Source organism: Ursus arctos, unplaced genomic scaffold (genome assembly GCF_023065955.2).
Source record: "Ursus arctos isolate Adak ecotype North America unplaced genomic scaffold, UrsArc2.0 scaffold_12, whole genome shotgun sequence".
Lineage (NCBI taxonomy): Eukaryota > Metazoa > Chordata > Mammalia > Carnivora > Ursidae > Ursus > Ursus arctos.
The window spans coordinates 30094509-30122021 of record NW_026622786.1 but is presented as its reverse complement, the minus strand read 5'-3'; the positions used below and the strand labels follow the sequence as shown (position 1 = coordinate 30122021).

At 36.0% G+C, this 27513-nt stretch overlaps 1 protein-coding gene across 6 annotated transcripts in view; it reads left to right on the top strand.

The window, feature by feature from the left end:
• BTBD8 (BTB domain containing 8) overlaps positions 1 to 27513 on the top strand; it is a 93813-nt gene that overhangs the window by 27115 nt on the left and 39185 nt on the right. For 4 of the 6 annotated variants that reach the window (XM_026497619.4, XM_044383645.3, XM_057310465.1 and 1 more), the window contains one exon: positions 21275 to 21364. In XM_026497619.4, coding sequence (XP_026353404.2) covers positions 21275 to 21364 — 90 coding nt within the window. Of the gene's footprint in view, positions 1 to 523; positions 663 to 17798; positions 17830 to 21274; positions 21365 to 27513 lie in introns of those variants that run through there. The other 2 variants (XM_044383646.3, XM_057310466.1) reach the window with 2 other exon arrangements.

The window sequence follows — 27513 nt, the reverse complement described above, 5'->3', positions numbered from 1 at the left end:
TTATTTGCAGTGGCAAGAACGGGTCTTCTAGGTTCAAGGGTACACGATCTTAGTGAAATTAGCAATAAGTTTAGATTACAGGAATCTACCATGCAAACAGTAGTGATGTTTGTGCTCTCAAAAATCATATTGGCTTTGCCAGTTAATTGACAGCAGTACATTGCTAAACTCTAGGATTACCAGTTTCAAGCAGACTATTTACCATTCAGAATTTGAGCTTTTCTCTTGGGAACATGTATTTTGTAATTATAAGTACGTATGTATGCACATTTTTCTAATTTTTATGAAATCTGCATTACATATAGTAGAATACAAGGTGTAATACAGATTTATTAATATATTTTACATATCATGGATATATATTTCCCAAATCGTGTGTGTATGTATGTTTGTTTGTTTGCTTCTTTGATGCTTTTTTTGGGGGTGAATGCAATTTTATTTTTAAAATTAATTTAACTTTATTTTGTGTTCAGGTTTTTCTTGAAACCACAGGGCATCATACCAAAGCTTTACTTATAGAACCCTAAGGTTATTGTTGTCAAACAGGGAAAGCAAGACTTTGTGATCATTTGCAGTATACCCTCAAACAGTGTCTATATTTGGCCTCTCTGTGTGCTGCCTGACAGTGGACTATGTTTTAGGAGCTGGATCTAGAATATTAGGTTTGTATTCCAGGAGAGCTCTTGCTCATATTTCTGATTTATTTTGTTCACCTAGCAATAAAAAATAAGTATATATCAACTATAAAGGCAGTTTCCTGAGCATATGTTCCAAGAAGATCTGGCTTACGTTTTTCTACTTTGTTAGTACACTTATATGAGTTACAATGGCAAAATCTAAATCTCAAGATTACCTTCCTAGTCCAAACTTGAATAACTCTCTGTTTAGTACATAATAATTTTATTATTCAGTTTAAGGAATATTATGTCAGTAGTTCAGAAGACACACATTCACGTCATGTAGTTTAAAGCCGAACATCAGAACTTTCTGAATTACTTCCTGTTCTAAGTGATCATTGTCCGCATTTTCCTAGTGATGTGGCTAAAAATCCATTTGTGATATGGCTGTTTTAATTTTTAAATTATATGTACTCATATATTGAAAGATCAGTGCAAGTACTCATAAATACCAGAATTTATGGTCAGAATTACATTCACATTAGGGCTCTATTTTATAACTGTTTAGTTTGCTAGCTTAGTATGTCCAAATTGCTGTGGTAATGAGGTAATTTCTTCTTTTCTTGAGCCCCTGTCTCTCATGCTCTCTCTTCACAAACATCCCCGATACCTGGTTCTTCCAAGATTATCTCTCCTGTTGCTAGTTGCTCCGTCCAGTCTTTATCTTGATCCCCAGCTTAATGCCTGGAGCCCTTGATATGCTGCAATACAGTCTGATGCCAAGCACTTCCTTGTAGTGGCACAATTAAGCCAAAGAAGTTATTTTATAACAGAGTGGTAAGAGTGTGTGAACTGTGTGTGCAGCTGTTCTGCCTGGATTTGAATCCTAGCCCTACCATCTTTTAGCTCTGTGAATTTGGGCAAGTCATTTAACCATTCTGTGCTTTAACATCCTCATCAAACATGGGTATTCTGAAAGTATTGGTCTCACAGGGTGATTATGAAGATTAGATTACTTTAAAGGACTATATAGGTGTTTGCTATCATCATCCAGGCAATAGGCCTTTGATAACAAGCCTTTGTGTAGATGGTAGCAACAACCTGTATGCACTTATGTGGGGCAAGCAGAGAAATGTGGTTTGAATCACTTGCATTTCCCCCCAGTCCAAGGATGGGACAGCAGTATGCCTCCAGGAAAAGTCACATTTACTTTACTCTTCTCCATCTACACAGGCCTTTTCCCCTCTGTAGCATATTCTTCACTCTTCTCACATCTTTGTCCTTGTTTGTCTTTAAAGAGATATTTGAGAGGAGGGGGGTTATATTAAAAGGAGAACCCCTCAGAGTTCATTGATCCTGTTTGTTAGTTATGTTACTCCTTTTCTGAGTATTGTTTCCTGGGACACTACTATACATTACCCTCTTTTGTAGACCTCTGTAACATTACTAACCTGCCTGAATTGCTCTCAACCACCAGATGAATACCATCTGGATATTGCACATTTCTGTTTTCCTTTATTTCCTCCTGTCATCTTCAGCCTACCCTTAAGCTCGTACCTGGCGCACTCTATTGTGGATCTCCCATTTTATGGCATTATTTAGTATTGTAGTGTTTCCTGAGAGAAATTGAATCTGTTCCATTTTTAAGATAGTCTGTTTGTTGCACTTCTGTGTTCCATAATTTCTTGGGCTGCTTTATTGAAAAAGCATGGCGGTGATTCCTGATTTTAGCTTTGACAATCTGATAGCCTTTCTAAAATACCTTTCATTTCAGTGCCTGATATTATACCATTAGGCTTTCACTCATTGAGTTAAAGTGTTCAACTCCTTCTTTAGAATGTAGTTTTTTTCTGAATATTTAGCAAATTGGCACTCAGTCAGGAAGTCAGTGTTCTAGCTTGTGCTGTAGTATTAATCAGTTATATGTTCAGCTGAAAGCTTTTTCAGAAGTGTATAGTTTTGTAATTCAGAAGTCAGTCTTTCTGGGTTTAGATTCTGACTCCACCATTTGTGGAATGGTTGGGAAGTTGCTTGACGTTTTCAAGTCTCAATTTCTTTATCCATGAAAAGAATAATAATAGTAATTATAGCATAGGATGGCTGTGAGGATTGAATCAGGTAATGCACACAAAACACAATAGCTGGCACACTATAAGCTTTCAGTAAATGTTAGTTGCTGTAAATATGTATTAGGTTATCTGGAAGGGAGACACGTTGTTGCCTGTTGTACCTGAGCTTATAGTGGAAGTTGGCAAACTATGTCTCAAATCTGGCCACTGCTCTCTTAATGTAAAACAACGAAAGACAAGCATATGCAACAGTAACCTGTAAAGCCTGATATTTATATCTGATATTTATTATCTGTCCCTTTATAGAAAAAGTTTGCTGTCTTACTCAGATTGCTAGGCATAATGATATAATGAAATAATGATAATAAAATTCCAAATTACTGTGCAATAAAGTGAGTCACTAACATCTTAATATTAATTACTTTGTTAGTAATAAATGGTCAACCCTGTCCACTTGTGAGGTTTGATGTGGTAATAATAGAGGGAAAAGAGATAAAATTCCTTGGTGCCATAGGCCTTTGAGGGATGTTGCAGTGGGGAACCAAGCTAAAGGCTCTGGGAGCCTGAAAGGAAACAAACCACCTGCAGTAGAAGCTCCTTAACTGAACTTGACTAATAGTGCTCTTTTAGATATTTTCTATAGAACATGCTAACAGCACAGTAGGCAGAGCTGTCAAGGCTTAGGAGGCCCTTCTCTAGTGTACTTACACTTTTCCGTTCCTGTCATTGAGTTTGTGTCTTCCAAGAGTCATTAGGGTTGTTCCCAAGCTATTTAATGCCATTTAACTTCTTATTTTCGCAGCATAACTTAATGAAATATCAAACCAATGATACAGGAAGTATGAAAGAGTCACTGTGGAGCACCTGGGTAGCACAGTTAGTTAAGTGTCTGATTCTTCGTTTTGGCTTGGGTCATGATCTCAGTGTCATGGGATCAAGCCTGAGTCAGGCTTTGCACTCAGCATGGAGTCTGCTTGAGATTTTCTCTCCCTCTCCCGCTCATGCTCTCTCTCTCTCTAAAATAAGTAAGTAACTCTTTTAAAAAATTATTTTAAAAAAGTTATTCCAGTGGAAACTAAAGTGAATGGGAAGATTAATAAAGAAGAGACACTTTAAAAATTGCTATTGAATTTAGTATAGATGAACAATTGAAAAGTTAGAGGAGAAGTTAAAAAATCTAAAATGATGCTATACTTCAGTTGCTTTACAAAAGTTTTAGATTTCATGCTTCATTTTAGAGAAATTTGAATTAGAAATTATAGGTATATATACATATAGCTTTTGTGAGAAATAAGAGGCTCTAGTCAGTGAACTCACATTAAAAAAGAGATTCACCTTACAGTGTAAGATTTGTGAATGAACGCATATGTGTTTTTTTTAACAATTGGCAGGTGTTTTATTAAGATTTGGTTTTTGGAAGTGGGAGAGACATGCTAACTTGTCTTCAGGTGCATTTGTCAGTGATTGGTTGGCTGCAAGTGGGCAAGCAGACGGTTTGGAGAATTTCAAAAGAGAAAGGATTGTTCAGTTTTAGGGGTAGATAGTTTTTTTGAGACTGCTAATTTCCTGCAAGAGGTTAGGGTCATTATCAAGTGGATACTGGTGGTATTCTCCCCATAAAGAATATTGAAGTTTTTTTTAGCATACTTCCACCTATATAATTTGGAATTTCTGAAGTTGTTTTAATGGTCAGTAAAATGATTTTTTTTTACTGAAGTATAGTTGCCATACAGTATTATATTAATTTCATGTGCGTAACAGGATTCAACAACTTCTACATTATGCAATGCTCATCACAATAAGTGAGTTACCACTGTCCCCATACACGTTATTACAATATTACTCTATTTCCTATGCTGTACTTTTCCATATTTATTTTTAAGTTATTATAAAATGATTATGATACATACAAATAATTTTTTAAATTCTCTCAAATTTTTTTGATTAACCGAAAACTATCAGTTTTAAATAGGGCATCCATTATACTTTACAAATAATTTTTTAACTTAGGAAAGGGTAATCTTATGAAAACTATAATCAGTGGATGTCAAAAATGGATGTCTTAAGAAAAAGCTCTTTGCTTTTTTAAAGTTTATGTTCTCTAAGATGTTTACAAAGAAGTGCTGTGGGTAATAGTGACAACTCTTAAAAAGTTTGGACTCACTACCCTGGGTTTAACCTTTAGTTCGTTATATAGAACTAAAAGTTTAAAAAGTATTCTTGGAGCAAGAGCACTTAAAAAAAAAACTCAAAAAAACAGTCCTAGTAAAAAGTTCCTTCTTTAGAGCTTCTCTGAGTAATGCAGGCCATTATTCTGCCTGGAGTAGTGAATCTAGTTCAGCTAACATCAGGAAGTATTGAATAGCAAGCAATGTACTAAAGCAAGAGCTAGGGGGAAATTAGGGCATCTTGACAGAGCCAGAAGCAGCCTTGTCAGTTGAAATTAAATTTAATCAAAAGGAGAAAATGGTTTTTGGCATATTGGAAAATGAAAAATCTGGCAAAGATTTTTAGTATGCCATGCCATTTACCGTACTTTTTGAAAAATGTAGGCTCCACGCCCAATGTAGAGCCCAACGTGGGGCTTGAACTCATGACCCTGAGATCAAGACCTGAGCTGAGATCAAGAGTCAGATGCTTAACTGACTGAGCCACCCAGTTGCCCCCACAGCATTATTTTTTAAACTGAGGCTTTTATCCTAATTAAGTAGGAATGTTTTCTAAGTTTCTGTCCTAAAGTCAGAGCAATTGTTTAAGTCTCAGATGCTTTTAATCTTACTTAAATGAAAATAGCATGCTGTGTTAGTGCAAATCTTCAGAGAAGCAGACATGAGGATGGGGGTTAGATTTGCAAGAAATTTATTAGGGTAAATGCATGTGAGAGAACATGGAAAGGAATCCAGAGGTGACTGGAAGAGCTATCAAACTGCAGTGTCGATCTGACCATGATGGAAGGAGAAAGGGAAAGAAGGAAGCTTGGGTAGTAGCGTCTTAGGCTGCAGTGCAGTTCTGATGAAAATCAGCAGACTGTTAGAAAGTTCCCAGGCCAAAGTCACCAATCGGAAAAAAGCCCTGTCTCTCTGAAATAGACCTGCTTAGTGTCCCTCATATGCTCAGTCACTGGCAGGGAACAGCCTGTAAGAACGTGGCCTTGGGACCCATGTGGTACTGAATGCAGAGTGCTCTACTAGAGCCATTGGTCAGTTATGCAGTCAAAGATCAGAGACTGCCATACATATAAGTCATGACATGCTATATATTTATACAGGCACACCTCCTATTGCATTTGGCTTTATCGTGCTTTGTAGATAGTATGGTTGTTGTTGTTTTTGTTTTTCACAAATTAAGGATTCGTGGCAACCCTTCAGCAAACAAGTCTGTCAGTGCTCCTTTCCCAACCATTTGCTGACTTCATGTCTCTGTGTCACATTTTGATAATTTTTGCTATATTTCAAAATTTTTTCGTTACTATATTTGTTGTGGTGATCCGTCATCAGTGATCTTTGACGTTATTATTGTAATTGTCCTGGGGTGCCAAGAACTGCACCCATATAACATGACAAACTTAATTGATATGTGTTATGTTTGTTCTGACTTTTCTCCCAATCAGCCATTCCTTCGTCTTTCTCCCTCTCCTCAGGCCTCCCTATTCCCTGAGATACGACAGTATCGAAATCAGGCCAGTTAATAACCCTACAATGGACTCTATTCAAGTGAAGGGAAGAGTTGCACATCTCTCACTTTAAATAAAAAGCTAGAAATAATGCAGCTTAGTGAGGAAGGCATACTGAAAACCAAGACAGGCTGAAAGCTAGGCCTCTTGTACCAAACACTTAGCCAAGTCATGAACGCCAAGGAAAAGTTCTTGAAGGAAATTAGAAGTGGTACTCCAGTGAACAAACAAATGTTAAGCGAGGCAGCCTTATTTTTGATATGGAGAAAGTTTCAGTGGTCTGGATGGAAGCTCAAACCAGCCATCACATTCCCTTAAGCCAAAGCCTAATTCAGAGCAAGGCCCTAACTTTCTTCAATACTGTGAAGACTAAAAGAGGTGAGGAAGCTGCAGAAGAAAATTTTGAAGCTAGCAGAGGTTGGTTCATGAGGTTGAAGGAAAGAAATTGCCTTCATAACATAAAAGGGCAAGATGAAGCACCAAGTGCCAATGTAGAAGCTGCAGCAAGTTATGCAGAAGATCTAGCTAAGGTAATTCATGAAGGTGGCTACACTAAACCACAGGTTTGCACAGGTTTTATTCTCTTGGAAGAAGATGCAGTCATATTTGCAAATGACATATCTGATAAAGGGTTAGTATCCAAAATCTATAAGGAACTTATTAAATTCAACTCCCAAAAAACAAATAATCCAGTTAAGAAATGGATGGAAGCTGAATTGGCATTTTTCCAAAGACATACAGATGGCTAACAGACACATAAAAAGATATTCAACATCACTCATCATCAGGGAAATACAAATCAAAACCACGATGAGATATCACCTCATACCTGTCAGAATCACTATAATTAACAGTACAGGAAACAACAGATGTTGGTGAAGATGCAGAGAAATGGGAACCCTCTTACACTGTTGGTCAAAATGCCAACTGGTCCAGCTACTCTGGAAGACAGTATAGAGTTTCCTCAAAAAGTTAAAAATAGCACTACTCTAAGGTCCAGCAATTACACTACTAGTTATTTACCCAAAGGATACAAAAATACAGATTCGAAGGGACACATGCACTCCAATGTTTATGGAAGCAATGTTTATTATCAATAATAGCCAAATTATGGAAAGAGCCCAAATGTCCATTGACTGATGAATGGATAAAGAAGATGTGGTGTATATATACACAATGGAATATTACTCAGCCATCAAAAAGAATGAAAGCCTGCCACTTTCAAAGACATGGATGGAGCTAGAGTATTGTGCTAAGTGAAATAAGTCAGAGAAAGACAAATACCATATGATTTCACGCATATGTGGAATTTAAGAAGCGAAACAGGTGAACATAGGGGGAAGAAAGAAAGACAAACCAGAAAACAGGCTCTTTTTAATTATAGAGAACAAACTGAGGATTACTAGGGGGGAGGTGGGTAGAGGATGGGTTAAATGGGTGATGGGTTTTAAGGAGGGCACTTGTGATGAGCACTGGGTTTTATATGTAAGTAATGAATCCCTAAATTCTACTGAAACTAATATTTCACTATATGTTAACTATTTGGAACTTAAATAAAAATTTGAGACTAAAAAAAAGATGCAGTGCAATCTAGGACTTCTTGGCTAGAGAGGAGAAGTCAATGCCTTAGCTTCAAAGCTTCAAAGGACAGACTATTGTTGAGACCTGTGCTCAGAAAAAAAGGTTTCTTTTAAAATATTGCTACTCATTTATAATGCATCTGATCACCCAGGAGCTCTGATGGAGATGTACAACCAGCTTAATGTTGTTTTCATGCCTGCTAACACAACATGCCTCTCTCTCCCTCTGTCCCTCCCCACTCATGAGCACTTACTTGCTCTCTTTCTCTTCAAAAAAAAAAAAAAAATGCTTTGTCTCCTAATTCCATCATCTTTCTTTAGTGGGTCTGCTTCTATTGACTGATTTTTCTCCTGGTTATAGTTAACATTTGCTACTTCTTTACATACTAGAGTTTTTTATTACATGCTGGATGTTATGTTGTAGAGTGTTTGAATTTTGTTGTCTGTCTTTAAAAAGAGTGTTGAAGTATGTCTTAGCAGGTGATCCACTGTGATCAAGGAATCATTTTAACTTTCAAATCTTATTATGTAAGAAATACATTATGTAAGGCTGTAGTTGCTGTAGATAGTGATTCTCTGATGGGTGGGTAAAGTCCATTAAAAGCCTCTGGAAAGGGTTCACCATTCTAGGTGCTGTTAAGAACATTGGTGATTCATTGGAAAGGGTACAAATATCAATTGGTGTAACAGACTTCATTGTCTTATTTTAAGAAATTTCCACAACCAAAGTAACCTTCAGAAACCACCACCCTGACCATTCAGCAGCCATTAACATCAAGGCAGGACCCTCCACCAGCAAAAAAATTACAACTCACTGAAAGCTCAGATGATAACATTTTTTTAGGATTAAAGTATTTTTAAATTAAGGTGTATATATTTTTTAGACCTAATAGCATTATGTATTTTATATATATTATATATAATAAATATACACTATTAAGTGTCATAATGTATACTTAACAGACTACAGTATCATGTAAACATAACTTTTATATGCACTAGGAAACCAAAAAATTGTTTGATTTTTTTAAATTACAATATTTGCTTTTATTGTGGTGGTCTGTAACTGAACCATTTATACCTCCTATGTATGCCTGTATATCTTTATCATTAGGCATAATCAGAGAAAGTAAGTAGATAGAAGAATAAAATTCTAATAGTCTTCTTCATTAAGAATGATTTAATAAGCACTGATTATATATGCCAGATACTATGTGTTATGCTGAGATTGAGATTTGTTTTCAAGTACATATGGATCTTCGTGAATGTTCCACATGTACTTGAAAAGAATGTGTCTTCTGCTGCACTGGGGTGGAGGGTTCTTATAGATGTCAAATAGGTTGATAGTGTTGTTCACGCCTTCCATATCCTTAACTGACTTTTTGTCTACTTCTGTTAGTTACTGAAAAGAATGTTTCTAAGTATAATTATGATTTTCCTGTTTCTCCCTTCAGTTCTGTTCTTTTTTGCTGTATGTATTTTGAAGCTCTATTTTTTTAACTGAGGTGTAGTTGACATTATATTAGTTTCAGGTGTATAACATACTGATTCAGTATTTGTATATATTGCAAAATGATCGCTACAAAAATTCTAGTTAGCATCCCACTCTAGATTTCTTATGGTTAGTGTTTGTTTATATGATGTAACTTTTCCCATCCTTTTACTTTTAAACTCTCTATGTCTTTATATTTAAAATGGCTTAAATTTTTTTGTAGGCAGTGTATGTCTTACTTTCATTATCTGGTCTCATAATCTCCTTTTAATTGGATAATTTACACCATTTACTGTAATGTTGTTATGTTGGGGTTTGAGTCTACCATTTACTATTTGTTTTCATTTTTTTTTTGTTGTCTTTTTCCTCTTTTTCTTCCTTTCTAATATATTAATTGAATTAAAATTTTTTAAAATTACACTTTATTTCCACTGTTGACATATTAGCCATATTGTGTGTGTATTGTCTTTATTAGTTGTTGCTCTAGTATTTATAATATGTATTGTTAACTTATCATTTTTGTTCAGTTAATATTACACATCCTCATGCATAACATTAGGACGTTTTCCCCTTCCTATCCTTTGTGCTATTGCTGTCATACATTTCACTTTTATATATATTCTAAACCCTGCCATAATAGTAATTATTTTTTAAAACAATTTTAGGTAATTTTATTTCTTTACTTATTTAAAAGATTTTATTCATTTATTTTAGAGAGAGAGAATGCAAATGGGGGGAGGGGCAGAGGGAGAAGGAGAAAAACTCAAGCAGACTCCACGCTGAGCCTGGAGCTGACGCAGGGCTCGGTCTCACGACCCTGAGATCATGACTTGAGCCAAAATCAAGAACCAACGCTTAACTGGCTGAGCCAGCTGCCCCTATGTAATTTTTTTTTTAATGAGGAAATTTAAATTTACCAACATATTACCATTTCTTGCACTTTCAATCTTTTATTAAGAGCAGGTTTCTATTAAAGTTTTCCTTAGGTTTGAAGAACTTTGTTTAAATTTCTTGTAATACAGGTCAGCTTGCTAATGACTTTTCTCATCTTTTGTCTAGAAAAGGTCTTCATTTTGACTTCATTTTTGAAAGATATTTTTGCTGGATTTAGAATTATAAATTGGCAATTTTTTATTTCTTCCAGTGCTTTACAGATATAATTTTATTGTTACCTGGCTTGCATTGTCTCTGACAAGAAGTCTGTGATCATGCCTAGTTTTGCTTATCAATATGTCATGTGCCTTTTTTCCCTGGCTGCTTTAAAAGCGTTTTTCCCCTGTAATTAGTTTTCAGCAGTTTCATTATGATGTACCATGTGCTTTTCTTTGTGTTTTTCCTGCTTACGATTTATTGAGCTTCTTGGATCTTTGGGTTTGTGGTTTCTGTGAAATTTGGAAAATTTACAACAATCTTTTTTTTTTTTCAGATTGTCTTGCAATCCCCTTCTTTCTCTCCTTTATACCTGGGACTCCAATTATATATATGTTAGTTCCATAGCTCACGTAAGCTTTTTTTTCTTTTAATTTTCTTTTCTCCCTACATTTTATTTGGATAATTTATATTGCTATGTGCACAGGTACATTAATCTTTCCTTTATCAGTATCTGATCTTTTTTTTAATGTTTTTTTTATTACATTATGTTAGTCACCATACAGTACATCCCTGGTTTCTGATGCAAGGTTCGATGATTCATTAGTTGCGTATAACACCCAGTGCACCGTGCAGTATGTGCCCTCCTTATTACCCATCACCAGTCTATCCCATTCCTCCACCCACCTCCCCTCTGAAGCCCTCAGTTTGTTTCTCAGAATCTTTTAAGTTCATGCATGAATTTCTTCATTCAGATATTGTATATTTTTGCACTAAAATTTCTCCGTTTTTTCTTAATTCTTTTTTTCTCTTCATTATGTTACTTATTAAGAAAATCCTTGAGCATATCTATGATAGCTTTTTAAAATGCTTTATCTGGGGGCGCCTGGGTAGCGCAGTCATTAAAGCGTCCGCCTTCGGCTCAGGGCGTGATCCCGGGGTTCCGGGATCGAGTCCCACATCGGGCTCCTCCGATGGGAGCCTGCTTCTTCCTCTCCCACTCCCCCTGCTGTGTTCCCTCTCTCGCTGGCTGTCTCTCTGTCACATAAATAAATAAAAAAAAAATCTTTAAAAAAAAATAAAATAAAATAAAAAATAAAATAAAATGCTTTATCTGGGGACATCTGGGTGGCTCAGTCAGTTAAGCATCTGACTCTTGGTTTTAGCTCAGGTCATGATCTCAGGGTTGTGAGATCAAGCCCCTTGTCAGGCTCCATGCTGGGTGTGGATTCTCTCTCTCCCTTTCCCCCTCTTCACTCATGCACACTTATTCGCTTTCTTTATCTTTAAAAAAAAAAAAAAAAAGCTTTGTCTGCTAATCCCATCATCTCTTCATTTCTAGGTCTGCTTCTATTGACTGATTTTTCTCCTGGTTATAGTCAACAGATGCTACTTTTTTACATACTAGAATTTTTTAAATTATATACTGGACATTATATTGTTGAGTGTTTAAATTTTATTGTCTGTCTTTAAAAAGTGCTGAAGTCTGTTTTAGCAGGTAATTTAGTTATTATGTATCATCTTTATCTTTCTGAGACTTGTTTTTAAATTTTGTAAGGTGGATCTAGAGTTTCCTTTGCTCTAAATGTTAATATAGCTTTTCTACTCGGATGTGACCGTCTTGGGAGCTTTCCTTAGTGCTCCAAGTTATTCAATTCTGGCTGGAAGGAACTTGAATATCGGCCAGCTCCCTGGCCTTTATTCTTTGCCTGACATCATGGAGCTTTTTGCTATATATGTTCAGATTATATTCAGACAAAAGCTAATTCCTCTTATTTCTGGAGCTCTTTTTCTCATAACTCCCTCTTCCACAGTACTGTGCCCCCATAAATTCCAGCTGACTCATCCTCCTGAAGCTGCTATATTAGTCTTCTCAACTCAGTAGGACAACCAGGCTCTTCTTGTGTTTGTCCTCTGTATGTCATGATCTAGAAACTGCTTCTAGGAAGAAAGAAGCATCATGACTGTAAGGCTTATCTCATTGGTTTTCCTTCTCTTAAGGATCAGTCCTGTACTACCTTTTCTTTTTTTTCCAGTGTCATATTTTATTTTTTTATTCACTTTTCTACTTGTTAATATAGAAAAGTTATCTTTCAAAAGCAGAAGCAGAATCCCTAATTTTTTTCTTAATATACTTTACTTCTTAGAACAATTTTAAATTTACAGAAAAACTGGGAGGAGTAGAGAATTCCCATATGCTGCCACACTCAGTTCCCATATTATCAACATCTTACATATACATTTAGAATAGTACATTTGTTACAATTAATGAACCAACATTGAGACATTATTATTAACTAAAGTCCATAGTTTATTCAGAATTCTTTAGTTTTTGCCTACTGTCCTTTATTCCCCTGGGGTCCCTTCCAGGATGCCACATTACGTTTAGTGGTCATGTCTCCTTAGGCTTCTCTTGGCTCTAACAGTTTCATAGACTTTACTTGTTTTTGATGACCTTGACAGTTTGAGCTCTGGGCAAGTATTTTGTAGAGATGTTCCTCAATTGGAGTTTATCTGATTTTTTTCAACATTAAATAGGTTATAGGTTTTGGTGAGGAAGTTCAAAAGCATAAAGTGTCATTCTTATTACATCATTTCATGGGTACATGTAATCATCATGACTTATCATTGTTTATGTTAACCTTGATCACCTGGTTGAGGGAGTTTTTGTTTGATTTTTACACTGTAAAGTTATTCTCATCACCATCCCCAAAGTTACTTGCAGCCCATCTCCCATTTGCACACTGTACTCTCTGGAAAGAAGTGACTGTATACAGCCCACACTTAAGGGATGGGAGTTATGGTCACCTTCTTGAGGGAATAGTATCTATCTAAATTATTTGGAATTCTTTTGCACAAGAAATTTCCCTCTTTCTCCCCACTTATTTATTTATTCAATCATTTCTGTATATCAATATGGATTAATATTTATTTTGTACTTTGATTTATATTTTGTACTTCGGTTTGTAAGTTGGCTTTTTTCGTACTTTGGCTTATTTATTTTGTTGCTGAAATTGTTCCGGCTTTAACTACAGGAGCTTTGTTCTTAGGTCCCTTTGACACCCCCTCCCCCACATCATTTTGTGTGTGTGTGCACGCGTGTGTGTGTGTAGTATTTCCTTACTTTTTGACACTAAAAATGCTCTAAGCTCATCTGTCCTAGAATCAACCATTTCTCTAATGAACCCTGGTTCTTTTATTCTGATGTTATTAGAAACTAATATCTGGATACTAGGTGTGCTTGTTGCTGTTTCTTTTAGGTCTTCTCAGCTGACAGAGCAAAGAAATATATGTATGTATACTAACCTGCATATGTGCACATAGCTATAAATATTTCTATATGAATCCATCTTTTTTTTAAGATTTTATTTATTTATTTGACAGAGAGCATGAACACACAAGAAGGGGGAACAGAGGGAGAGGGAGAAACAGGGTCCCCACTGATCAGGGAGCCCAATGTGGGGCTCGATCCCAGGACTCCAGGATCATGACCTGAGATGGAGGCAGACACTTAACCAACTGAGCCACCCAGGTTCCCCGTGAATCCATCTTTATATTAAGCTAAATATAAATTCATATTGCTGTCTCCAACACTAATCTGTCACCACATAGATTTTCCTAGTCTATCCCCTTACTTGTCTGTAATCTTCTGTAGCAGTGACAAACTTGGCTTTCATCATCCAATATCTAGTACTTAATTCTTCAATTCTAGTATTCATGTATAATGGTTTCAGAATTGTTAATCCCTACTTCGTGGGAAATAACTTCACCAACTGGAGTACAGTGTTGCTTAGTCTTTATTCTTGTAGTCTATACTCATTTCCAAAGTTATTTAGGCCAGGACCTTTCTTTTCCACTCCCTTCAGTAAGGTTATTTCATGTATTTGTATGCAGTTAGATTCTTTTGTCACAGTCTACATTTCATCCTAGAGTTCCCTGACCTCCTCCAAAGTGTTTTTGTTTTAATTTATGTACATTAAATTTCACTTGTGCTGTAAAGTTTTATGGGTTTTTATAAATGCATATTGTCCTACATCTACCATTATAGTATCATACAGAATAGTTTCAACTAAAACTTCCCTGTGATTGATGCCCTCTCCAAATTTCTAAAAAATTTTTAAACTGTCTTCACAGTTTTAACTTTTCCAGAATGCCATAGAATACAATCAAACAGTATGTAGCCTTATGAGACTGGTTTCTTATGCTTAGCAATATGCATTTAAGACTCATCCATGTTTTTGTGTGGCTTGAGAGCTAATTCCTTTTTTATCACTGAGTAATATTCTGTTGTAAAGAATGAACCACAGTTTATTGATTCACCTATTGAGGGACATTATGGTTGCCTTAGATGTGGTGATAATGAATAAAGTTGTTGTAAACGTTTGTGTGCAAGTTTTTGTATGGACGTAATTTTCAGATCAGCTGGTAAAATACCCAGGAGTAGGATTGTCAGATCATATGGTAAGATTATGTTCAGCTTGGCAAGAAACTGCCAAACTCTCTTTCAAAGGGGCTGTACCCCTTGCATTTCTTTCTCTCTCTCTTTCTTTCTCTTTCTTTTTCTTTCTTTCTTTCTTTCTTTCTTTCTTTCTTTCTTTCTTTCTTTCTCTTTCTTTCTTTTCTTTCTTTCTTTCTTTCTTTCTTTCTTTCTTTCTTTCTTTCTTTCTTTCTTTCTTTCTTTCTTTCTTTCTTTCTTTCTTTCTGAGAGAGAAAGCATACCCATGAGCAGGGGGTCAGGGAGGGACAGAGGAAGAGAGAGAGAATCTTAGGCTCCATACCCAGGGGGGGGCCTGATGTGGGGCTTGATCTCAAGACCCTGAGGTCATGACCTGAGCCAAAATCAAGAGTCAGTCACTCAACCGATTGAGCCACTCAGGTGCCCCCCACTTGTATTTCTACTAGCAATGAGTGAGAGTTCCTTTTGGTCCTCATCTTCATCAGTAATTGATATTGTCAGTTTTTTGGATTTCAGTCATTCTCTGTACTGGTATCTCCTTTTACTTTTTTTTTTTTTTTAACTTTTTAAAAATTTTAGATAGGTTCCATGCCCAACATGGGGCTTGAACTCACAACCCTGAGATCAAGAGTCACATGCTCTACTGACCAAGCTAGGCAGGTGCCCTCATTTTACTTTTTCTCTAATGACAGAGGATCTTGAGGATCTTTTCACATGATTATTTGCCATCTGTATATCATTGGGAGTTTTTTTGTTCGTATCTTTTGCTCATTTTAAAAGTGGGTTGTTCGTTGTCAAATGTTGAGTTTTAAGAGTTCTTTTATATTTTGGGCAGAAGTCCTTTATCTGAAATGTGATTTGCAAATACTTCCTCCCTGAGCCTTGTCTTTTCATTCTCTTAACAGTGTCTCCTACAGAGCATAAGTTTTTAATTTTTTTGTTGAGTTAAAATTGACATGTTATATTTGTTTCAGGTGTTCAACATTATCATTCAATATTGTAGACATAGTGAAGTGATCACCACACTAAGTCTAGTTACCATCCATCACCATACAAAGTTACAAAAAAAATTTTCCCCTTGTGATGAGAACTTTTAAGATTTACTTTTTTGGCAGCTTTCAAATATACAATAAAATATTACTGACTGTAGTTGCCACGCTGAAGTTTTTAATTTTAATAGAATCCAGCTTATCAGTTTTTTCTTTTGTAGATTGTACTTCAATATTGTATCAAATTCATCACCAAACCCAAGGTCCTATGGTTTCTTCTGGAAGTTTAGGATTTTGTATTTTATATCTGTCACCACATAGATTTTTCTTTCTTTCTTTGATCAATTTTGAATTAACTTTTATGTAAGTTAAAGGTTTGTATCTAGGTTTACTTTTTTGCATGTGGATGTCCGATTATTCCAAAACATTTGTTAAAAAGCCTATCTTTTCTCCGTTGAATTGCCATGGAGCTTCTGTCAAAACTCAGTTAACTATTTTAGTGTAGATCTATTTCTGGCCTCTGATCTGTATGTCTCTTCCTTCAGCAATACATGCTACCTTGAGTACTGTAACTATATAGTTTCTCTTGAAATCGGGTAGTCGGAATCCTCCAACTTTGTTCTTCTTTTCCAGTTTTGTATTGGCTATTTTTGGTTCTTTGCCTTTCCACATAACTTTTATTTATTTTATTTTTTAAAAAGATTTTATGTATTTGTGGGGCGCCTGGGTGGCTCAGTCGTTGGGCGTCTGCTTTCGGCTCAGGGCGTGATCCTGGCGTTCTGGGATTGGGCTCCGGGTGGGGCTCTTCTGCTGGGGGCCTGCTTCTTCCCCTCCCACTCCCCCTGCTTGTGTTCCCTCTCTCGCTGGCTGTCTCTCTCTCTGTCGAATGAATAAGTAAAATCTTTAAAAAAAAGATTTTATGTATTTGAGATAGAGTGAGGATGAGCGAGAGATTGGGGGGGAGGGGCAGAAGGAGGCTCTCCACTGGGCAGGGAGCCCCACAGGGGGGGCTCAATCCCAGGACTCTGGGATCATGACCTGAGCCGAAGGCAGATGCTTAACTGACTGAGCCACCCAGGCGCCCCTCCATATAAATTTTAGAATCACATCGTCAATATCTACAAAGTAGCTTTCTGAAGTTTTGATTGGAATTGCCTAAATTTTTAAAATCATAAATTGGTATTGAATTTTGTCAAATGCTTTTCTGCATCTATTTTAATGATCATAATTTTTCTTCTTTATTTTGTTAATGTGCTAAATTATATTGCTTGATTTTGAAATGTTAAAGCAATCTTGCATTCCTATAATAATCTCAACTCAATTATGATATTTTATTCACTGTATTTATTGCTGGATTCAGTTTGCTAATATTTTGTTGAATATATTTACATCTATATTTCTGAGAGAAGTTGACCCATAATTTTCCTTTTTCTGTAGTGTCCTTGTTAGGTTTAGGTCTCAAGATTATGTTGACTTCATAAAATGAGTTGGAAAGTATTTCTTCCTGGGTTTTTTTTTTTCTGATTTTATTTTTATTTTATTTTTAATAAAAATTTATTTGAGTAAGATTGATTTTATATCTTCCTTAAATATTTATTTGCCTTTACTGGGGAAGTCATCTTGGCCTGTAATTTTCCTTATTAAGTTTTATTTTTATTCTTTTTTTTTTTTTACAGTTAAGTTTATTATGTTTAGGAGTCACATATAATCAAATGCAGACAGTTAAATGTTCAATTTGATGAGTTTTTTTTAATTTTTAAAAATTTTTAAATTTTATTTCCACTGTGGTTATCATACAGTGTTATATTAGTTTCAGGTGTACAATATAGTGATTCAACAATTCTGTTACTCACTGCTCATCATGGTAAGTGTACTCTTAATCCCCCTCACCTACTTCACCCATCCTCCTCCCCTCCTCCCCTCTGGTAGCCATCTGTTTGTTCTCTATAGTTAAAGTCTGCTTTTTGGTTTCTGTCTTTTTTTTCCTTTGTTTTGTTTCTTAAATTCCACATATGATTGGAATTATACAGTATTTGTCTTTCTCCAACTGTCTTATTTCACTTAGCATTATACTGTCTAGCTCCATCCATGTTGCTGGCAAATGGTAAGATGTCATTCCTTTTTTATATATTATGTAATATATATACACCTCTTCTTTATTCTTTCATCTATCAATGAAAACTTGGGCTGCTTCCATAATTTGGCTATTGTAGATAACACTGCTGTAAATATTGGGGTTCATGTATCCCTTTGAATTAGTAATTCTGTATTCCTGGATAAATACCTACTAGAGTAACTGCTGGATTGTAGGGTAGTTCTATTTTTAACTTTTTGAGCAACCTCCATACTGTTTTCCACAGTGGCTGTACCAGCGTGTATTCCCACCAACAGTGCATGAAATTCTTTTTCTGCATATCCTCACTGACATTTGTTGTTTTTCATGTTTTTTATTTTAGCCATTCTGACAGGCGTGAGGTGATATCTCATTGTGGTTTGATTTGTATTTCCCTGCTGATGAGTGCTGTTGAGCATCTTTTCATGTATCTGTGGCCATCTATATGTCTTCTTTGTAGAAATGTCTGCTTTTGTCTTCTGTTCATTTTTAACTTAGATTGTTTGCTTTTTTGGTGAATTGTATAAGTTCTTTGTATATTTTGGAAACTGTTTGTTGGATATGTCATTTGCAAATATCTTCTCCCATTCCAAGGTTGTCTTTTAGTTTTGTTGTTTCCTTTGTTGTGTACAAGTTTTTTATCTTGATGTAGTCCCAGTAATTTATTTTTGCTTTTGTTTCTCTTGCCTCGTGAGACATATCTAGAAAAATGTGGCTATATCTGATGTCAGAGTAATTAACTGCCTGTGCTCTCTTCTAGGATTTTTATGGTTTCAGGTCTCACATTTAAGTCCTTAATCCATTTTGAGTTTATTTTTGTATATGTGTGAGAAAGTGGTCCAGTTTCATTCTTTTGCTTGTAGTTCTCCCATTTCCCCAACACCATTTGTTGAAAGACTTTTTCCCATTGCATATTCTTGCCTCCCTTGTTGAGAATTAATCCCTGTCCAGATTAATCATGGGTTTATTTCTAGGTTCTCTATTCTGTTCCATTGATCTCTGTGTCTATTTTTGCCAGTACCATACTGTTTTGATTACTACAGCTTTATATTATATCTTGAAATCTGGGATTGTGATACCTCCAGTTTTGTTCTTCTTCAGAATTGCTTTGTCTATTTGGGATCTTTTGTGATTCCATACACATTTAAGATTATTTGTTCGAATTTAGTGAAAAATGCTGTTGGTATTTTGATAGGGATTGCGTTAAATCTGTAGATTGCTTTGGGTAGTATAGACATTTTAACAATATTTGTCCTTCCAATCCATTAGCATGGAGAATCTTTCCATTTGTTTGTGTTGTCTTCATTTTCTCTTATCAGTGTCTTACAGTTTTCAGAGTACAGGTCTTTCACCTCTTTGGCTAGGTTTATTCTTAGGTATCTTATTATTTTTTCTACAATTATAAATGGGATTGTTTTCTTATTTCTCTTTCTGGTACTTTATTAGTAGTGTATAGAAATGCAGTGGATTTCTGTATGTTGATTATATGTTCTGTAACCTTACTGAATTCATTTATCAGTTCTAGTAGGTTTTTGGTGGAGGCTTTAGGGTTTGCTATGTACAGTATGTCATTTGCAAATAGAGACAGTTTTATTTATTCCTCATTAATATGGATGCCTCTTATTTCTTTTTCTTGTCTGATTGCTGTGGCTAAGACTTCCAGTGTTATGTTGAATAAAAGTCATGAGACTGAACATCCTTGTCTTGTTCCCGACTTTAGGGGGAAGCTCTCAGTTTTTCACCTTTGAGTATGATGGTGGCTGTGTGTTTTTTATATATGACCTTTATGTTGAGTTATATTCTCTCTAAACCTACTCTCATAGGGTTTTTATCATGAATGGATGTTGTACTTTGTCAAATGCTTTTTTGGCATCTATTGAAATGATTATATGGTTTTTACCATTTCTTGTGTTGATGTGATTTCAGTTACTGAACTGCCCTTGCATTTGCGTCTCAGTAATAAATCATGGTGAATGATTTTTTTAAATGTATTGTTGGATCTGGTTTGCTAATAATTTTGTTAAGGATTTTTGCATCTACGTTCATCAGAGATATTGGCAATTGCCTCAGTGGAAAAAGTTAACCTAAAATACTTGGGTCAGCTCTTTTGTCTTCTCTCTTATAATTTGTCTCAAAATCTACCATGATGGTACCTGATGCCTTCAAATCATTCTTGCTTTCTTAAAAAGAATCTATATCTATGTATTTATGTGTATGTCTATATCTATATTTGTCTCCCTCTTTTTCCTGGCTATTTTTAGGAGTTTTGGTCTGAGACAGCCTAGCAAGCCATTGCCAGAAGTATATTTTTCTTCTCCTTGTCCCTCTCCATTCTTCCATACCATTCTCCACTAGAATATAACGTTGTTCTGTGTATCTCATTTACTGCTATATTCCTAGCACTTGGAATAGTGCCCAGCACAAAATAGAAGTCAATAGATATTTGTTGAATTAAATAATAAATGGACATTTTATGTGAGAAGATAGAACGGAAATTCAAAAGAAAATATCTTTCTTGTCATTTCTCACATCTAAGATATAGCTGTTCTTTAGCACAATTAGGTAAGTTCTGAGCTTGAACTCAGGACCTTTATGGTTCTAGTGCCTTTCTTATTGATACTCCCTTAAGATGTTATATAACTTTTGTTCTTTATTTCTCCACTTGCAAATGATTTATTACTCTCTTACTCATGAAAATAGTTTCAATCATTTTTAAAGTTAAAGAGCTTTGAGGGGGAAAAACTAAAAAAGATAAAAAGGACATTGGAATTAATGTTCTAGTTAAGTAATCAAAATATTTAGGTATATTGTGGTGCCTAGGTAGCTCAGTTGGTTAAGTGTCCAGCTCTTGATTTCAGCTCAGGTCATTGTCACAGGGTTGTGAGATCAAGCCCCATGTCAGGCTCCCCCCTGATATGGAACCTGTTTAAGATTCTCTTTCTTCCTCCTCCTCCTTCTCTCCTCCACCTCCCACCATACACATGCATGTGCTCTCTCTCTCTAAAAAACAAAACAAGATATTTAGGTATAAATGTAGGTTTATAATTTTTATTATTATTATAATCCTACCAGTAAATACAAGCAAGACAAATAGATTATTATGTTTTAAGAGTTAAGATGAAGAGTTTCATAAAAAATTATATTTTGTATAGTACATAAATGTTTACCTGTGTTTTTTTCCTCCCCTTCCCTTTAGAGCCATTTTAAGTGCCAGATCTAGTTATTTTGCTGCAATGCTGAGTGGCTGTTGGGCTGAAAGCTCCCAAGAGTACATTATTCTTCAAGGGTAAGCATAATTTTTACAAGGCAGCTTGACTACAAATAATACTTCATACAAAGCACTTTTTATGAATTTGCTTTCCCCTTGTGTTCAGTGAAATGTTTCTCATGTTGAGTAATTCATCAAAGTACATCTTCTGAAAATGAGAGATAGTACGAAGCATTTAGTAATAGGGATAATGTGTTCGTCTTCTCAGACTGCTATAACAAAATACCACTGCTGGGTGGTTTAAACAACAGAAATTTATGTTCTCACAATTTGGCAAGATCACAGTGCCAGCAAAGTTTGTGTCTTGTGAGAGCTCTTACCTAGGGTTGCAGACAGCTGATTCTTTTTATGTGCTTAATGGCCTTTCCTTAGTGCATGGGGGCATGGGGAGATGAAAAGAAGGGAGAGGGAGAGAGAGAACTCTGTGGTGTATCTTCTATAAGGACCTTAATTTAATTTAATTTAATTTTTAAATTTTTAAAAAATATTTTATTTATTTATTTGACTGAGAGAGAGCACAGGCAGGCAGAGCGGCAGGCAGAGGCAGAGGGAGAAGCAGGCTCCCAGCTGAGCAAGGAGCCCAATGTAGGTCTCTATCCCAGGACCCTAGGATCATTATCTGAGCCAAAGGCAGACACTTAACCAACTGAGCCACCCACGTGCCCCAAGGACACTAATTTTAGGGCATTAGGGCAGAGCCCCGCCCTATTACCTCATTTAACCTTAATTCCTTTTAAGCCCCATTTCCAAATATAGCCACATTGGAGGGTTAGGCCTTAGTATAGCAATTTGGGTGGGTGGGGCTGTAAATACTCAGTTTGCAAAAGGTAGTTTCTTTTCTTCCTTTTTTTTCTTAAGGAATAATTTGGATAGGTATGGCTTTCATTGACCTATCATGAGGCAATGGTAAATCTACACAATGGTGGCAGTTTATATTGCCAAGATAGTTATTAAGAGATGAACTAGTATCTTAAATGATAAAAAGGAACCTTTTTTGGTTACAGATGATCCCTGTGATATTCTGTAGTATGGGGGAGGGCTTCCTCAGTAGGAAAATTGCCTGGGAGTTTGAGGGAACCTCTCAGCCCTGCATCTCAGCCAGAGGTTTGGGTGTGGAATAGTGATAGTGGCAATTCCATGACAATGGATGCACAGAAAACTATAAATTCTTTCTTGATAAATTCTTACCATTTATTTGTCACCCTGGCCTATGATCTTGATTCTTGGTTGTAGTCATCTGGTTCTCTAACTAACTAGAACAGATCTTCAAATGCCTATCATTTAGTAATTTCTCACTCTATAAAAAATGGAATTTTGAAACATTATTTATAAGAATATATAATGTTTTTTTGTTCTTTTTTTCATATTTTATTCATTTAGTAGAAATGAAACACATGCAAAAGGACCCAACCCGATTTTCTTCATACTAGGGCCTTTTGAAGGTTATGTTTTAATTATACTACTATAGTTTCAATACACATATCTCAATGTATTTTGCAACCTGTCTTTTGGATGTAGTTTCAGCAGCTGCCACCATTAGTAATTTCAATTATGTATCCCTGGGATCATGTGGATACCCTTATTACAGGGTGTTTTTTAAAGAAAAAAAAAAGACTAATGAAATAGTAATGAGAAGACAACGGAGGGCGTAAAATCGCATGTAATCACCACTTTTTACTTGATATTACTACTAAAATGAACTTCCTCTCTAACTAATTGCTCCTCCACACATATATATGGCAGGTTGTTTTTCTTCTGTTTTTCCTGTCCCTCACTAATACAGCATTAAAACATTACATGAATTGCTTTGGTGATGTTAAAAAAAATAATATTTATATCTAAGTAATCCTGTTTCCCTATTTTCCCATCTGAGCTGCTTTTTAAAATTTATTTAAACAAATTTTAATTGAGATGTTATTGATATTTAACATTGTATTCCTTTTAGGTATACAGCATAATGATTTATATATATATATATTACAAAATGATTATCATAGTAAATGTACTTAATATCCATCCCCTCACATAGTTATACATATTTTTCTTATGATGAGACTTTTTAAAATCTACTGTCTTAGCAACTCTCATATATACAATATAGTATTGTTAACTACAGTTACCATGCTGTAAATTATATCCCTAGGATTTATTTGTCTTATAACTGGAAATTTGTACCTTTTGAACACCTTCACCTTTCGCCCACCCTCCTACCCCCTGCCTTTGGCAACCAGGTAGTTTCTGATTATGGAAGATTTTATATGCCAAGCTAAAGAGTTTATTATCCTGTGGGTAAAAGGAATATACGTATAGACGGAGCAGTGAAATTTTATCATCGCTATTGAAAAACAATCTGAAAGATGTATATATTCTACTGATAAGATCTCTTTCTTCATGATGAATTTAAAATATCCACTGAATATGGAAAGGAGAATAGTGCTAGTAGAGGCCAGAGTCTACATTGATATAATTTTGGAAACTTGTCCAGGGACTGTGTTTCAGGTGTTTTAGACATCATTTTAGAGAACTGTCAATCCACTCTCATTAGAACTGAATTCAACAGAAATTTAAATGGAGAGATAACAGTAGTTTAACTCAAAATGCAACTTTTGACATTCATTAAAAATCACATGATTCTGTGCAGTGAGATAAAAGTCAAAAGAAGAGTATGATAACAGGATCTTATTCTACAGCAGGGGTAAGTAATTTACAGAAAGCACATGTCTAATTTTTTTCCTGGAAGAAATCTTAGTCCCTTGTAGGTTTAGTGGCAGTTTTTATTATCTGATACCTATTATGTAGCTCTTTCTTCCTTTCTCCAAATAGATTCTGTCCTCAGCAGTAATAATACCTTATAGTAACATAACACCATGTATTTTCTGGGCTTCTTCCACATTTACTATACCCTTTAATTTTTAGGATCAGTCTTTCAGAGAGCAGGTGTATTCATATATTGCAGATGAAAACAAGATCAGTTAAGTTAAATATCTTCCTGGAGTCACCTGGTAAATAAGTGTCTATACTGAATATAAATCTCATGGTTTTTTTTTTTTTTTTAAAGATTTTATTTATTTATGTGACAGAGAGACAGCCAGCGAGAGAGGGAACACAGCAGGGGGAGTGGGAGAGGAAGAAGCAGGCTCATAGCAGAGGAGCCCGATGTGGGACTCGATCCCGGTACACCGGGATCACGCCCTGAGCCGAAGGCAGACGCTTTAACGACTGCGCTACCCAGGCGCCCCAAATCTCATGGTTTTTGATACTTAATTCAGTGCCCATTCCAGCACAGTCACTCTTAAAGAATTTAAAAAGTTTTCCATTGGCATGGGAACTCTTGAGGTAGTGCAGACTGCTCTTCTACTCCACTGTTTAAATCATTGATTTTCAAACTTTATCTCATAGGACCTTAAAGTTCTTGGTAGGTATGTTAGGGAACACATGGCATGAAATTGGGATCTGAGGGGAAGACTACATGGGAAGGGGCACTCCTTCAACCAGAGTTGTTCCACTTTTATCTGTTTTATGTTGTTTAAGATGACCTCTGAGTTTAGCTCTAGGAATAAAGGCTATCCTTAATCATCCCTCATGAGTGATCAGATTAAACATTCAAAACCCCCAGGCTTTTAAAGGTGAAGCCTATTTATTAAGAGGTCAGTAGACAAGAAAGAAGTGGGTACCATCAACTAGTGGTCTCTACTCCCTTACCTGTAATTTTCCATCCTTGATTATGATGGATATGATGGATAAATATCTCCTGTTATAATGTGTCTTGACTACCACTGACCAACCTTAATAGCTTGCTCAAGGAAAAGCCAAATATAAGTAGCCAAACTTGTTTCAGAGTTGTATTTGGCTTTCCCTTGAACAAGCTACTAAAGTTGGTCAGTGATAGTCAGACAGAGAAAGACAAATATCATATGATTTCACTTATATGTGGAATCTAAAAAACAAAAGAATAAACAAACAAAAAACAGAAACAGACCCATAAATACAGAGAACTGGTGGTTGCCAGAGTGGGAGGCCATGGGGGATGGGCAAAATGGATAAAGAGGAGTGGGAGATAAGGCTTCTAGTTATGGAATGAATAAGTCACAGGAATAAAAGGCAAGGCATAAGGAATATAGTCCGTGGTATTGTAGTAGTGTTGCACAGTGACAGGTGGTAGCTACACTTGAGGCCAGCACAGCATTAACATACAGAGTTGTTGAGTCATTGTGTTGTATTCTTGAAACTAGTGTAACATTGTTGTCAACTATACTAAAAAAAAAAGTGTCATCCAAGTAACAAATACATTGTAGTAGTGCCAGCAATGATCAGGCTCACTCCCGTTAACGGTATTTTCCTGTCACTTCCTTGTGGTAAGCAAGGCTGTGCTCCTGACTGGTTCATCCACCTGGAGCTGCTAGATCAGCAGTGGAGGCTCACTCCTCATTCGCTTATTCACTTCCAGTGCAAGCACATTGGAAATAAGGATGCATTTCTTTTTGGCTCAACTGTTTTATCATGTTTGATAAAGCAAGGTTTTCTAACACTAAAATGAAAGAAGAAAGTATCTCCTGACAGATACTGGGTTTTATATACGTCCATTATTATTATCACATAATATGTTTGCTTTTTCCTCTTGTATCACATATCAAATTGGCAGTGTCAGATTACAACCTAAAATGTTATTAGTAAACATGGGATGTAAAGCTGTGGGAAGGCTAAAGGGAATTTAGGAATTTTGAAGCTAAAAGGGATTTTAGGAATTTTGCTTTTTTTAAAAAAAATCACACCTTTTGGGGCACCTGGGTGGCTCAGTCGGTTGAGCAGCTGGTTCTTGGTTTCAGCTCAGGTCATGATCTCTGGGGCTGTGAGATGGAGTCCCTCACCAGGCTTCCTGCTCAGCGGGGAGTCTGCTTGAAGGATTCTTTCTCTTCCTGTCCTTCTGCCCCTCCTCCCACTCCTGCACACGCGCACGCGCAGACGCGCGCACACGCACACACACAGATACGCACACACTGTCTCTGTCTCTTTAAAATAAATAAAGCTTTAAAAAAATAAATAAATCACACCTTTTAGGAATTTTTATATTGTAACAAAGTAATCTACCAAACAAATTCTTTTTTCACATTAGCTTATATTGTAAACCTGGGTAGATATTTCCATGGATAACGTAGTATAATAGAAAGATCATGGACTTTGGTGTCATTATAGGCAGTCCAACATCCAGCCCTAACTTGCTACGTGAATTTAGGGGCATTGCTTACTTTCCCCAAGTTTCCTGAGGTTATTGAAAGGATTAAACGAGATAGTACTTGGTATGTAATATATAGTATGTATTGATATTTGTCTATTCTTTTTTTCCTAGATTAGATTATTCTCATTTTCTAGAGAGAAATGGGTTCAAGTAAGGGCAGTTACTAATACCAGGACAGTGATGCCTGCTTTGCTTGGTCAGCAGCCCTTTTTGGAGCTGTGCCATTGTTGCATGTCTGCAGGATGTTTTCTGCAGTAGATTAGAGTGAAATCCTGTCTGTCCTTACAGAAAAGAATCACAGTGTTTTTAATGAGTTGGTAACTCATAGACGTAATGCACGTGATATTTTTCAAGAGGGACAGCCTTCAATAAATTGAGGTAGGAATAGTCGAGTCCCCTAATCCTAGTTCTACCTATGCCCTGGTATTGGGAGGTGGAAGGAAGTTCTCCAGTTTTGGTGGAAGAAGGGGGAAATTTTCCACATCTTGCGCAGGAAATTGAACCACAGCCAATATTTCTGTAGCTCCACATATTTACATTTTATGTAAATAGAAGTCTTTCAGGGGTGGCTTGGGCTTTGGAGCATAAATTTGAATTTTCTCATCTCCTCTGGAGATTCCTGGGATTGCACTGAATTTTCAGGATGATCTTTTGAAATATTAATTAGATATATTTCTCTTCTGACTAAAATTGTTCAGTGCCTTTTTGTCACAGTTAGAATTTAAACCCAGATCTTTACCACAACCTGTAAGACCCTGTATGATCTGGCCCCTCGGTTTTTTCCATACTACCCCACCTAAAGTAACTATAGCCCAACTCTCCAGTTACCCTCTTTTATATTATCCTGTTGTGTTATTTTCATGGCACTTTTCACCATTAAAATTGTCTTCTTTATATATTTGTTTGTATATTTACTGTCCATGTCCTCCCT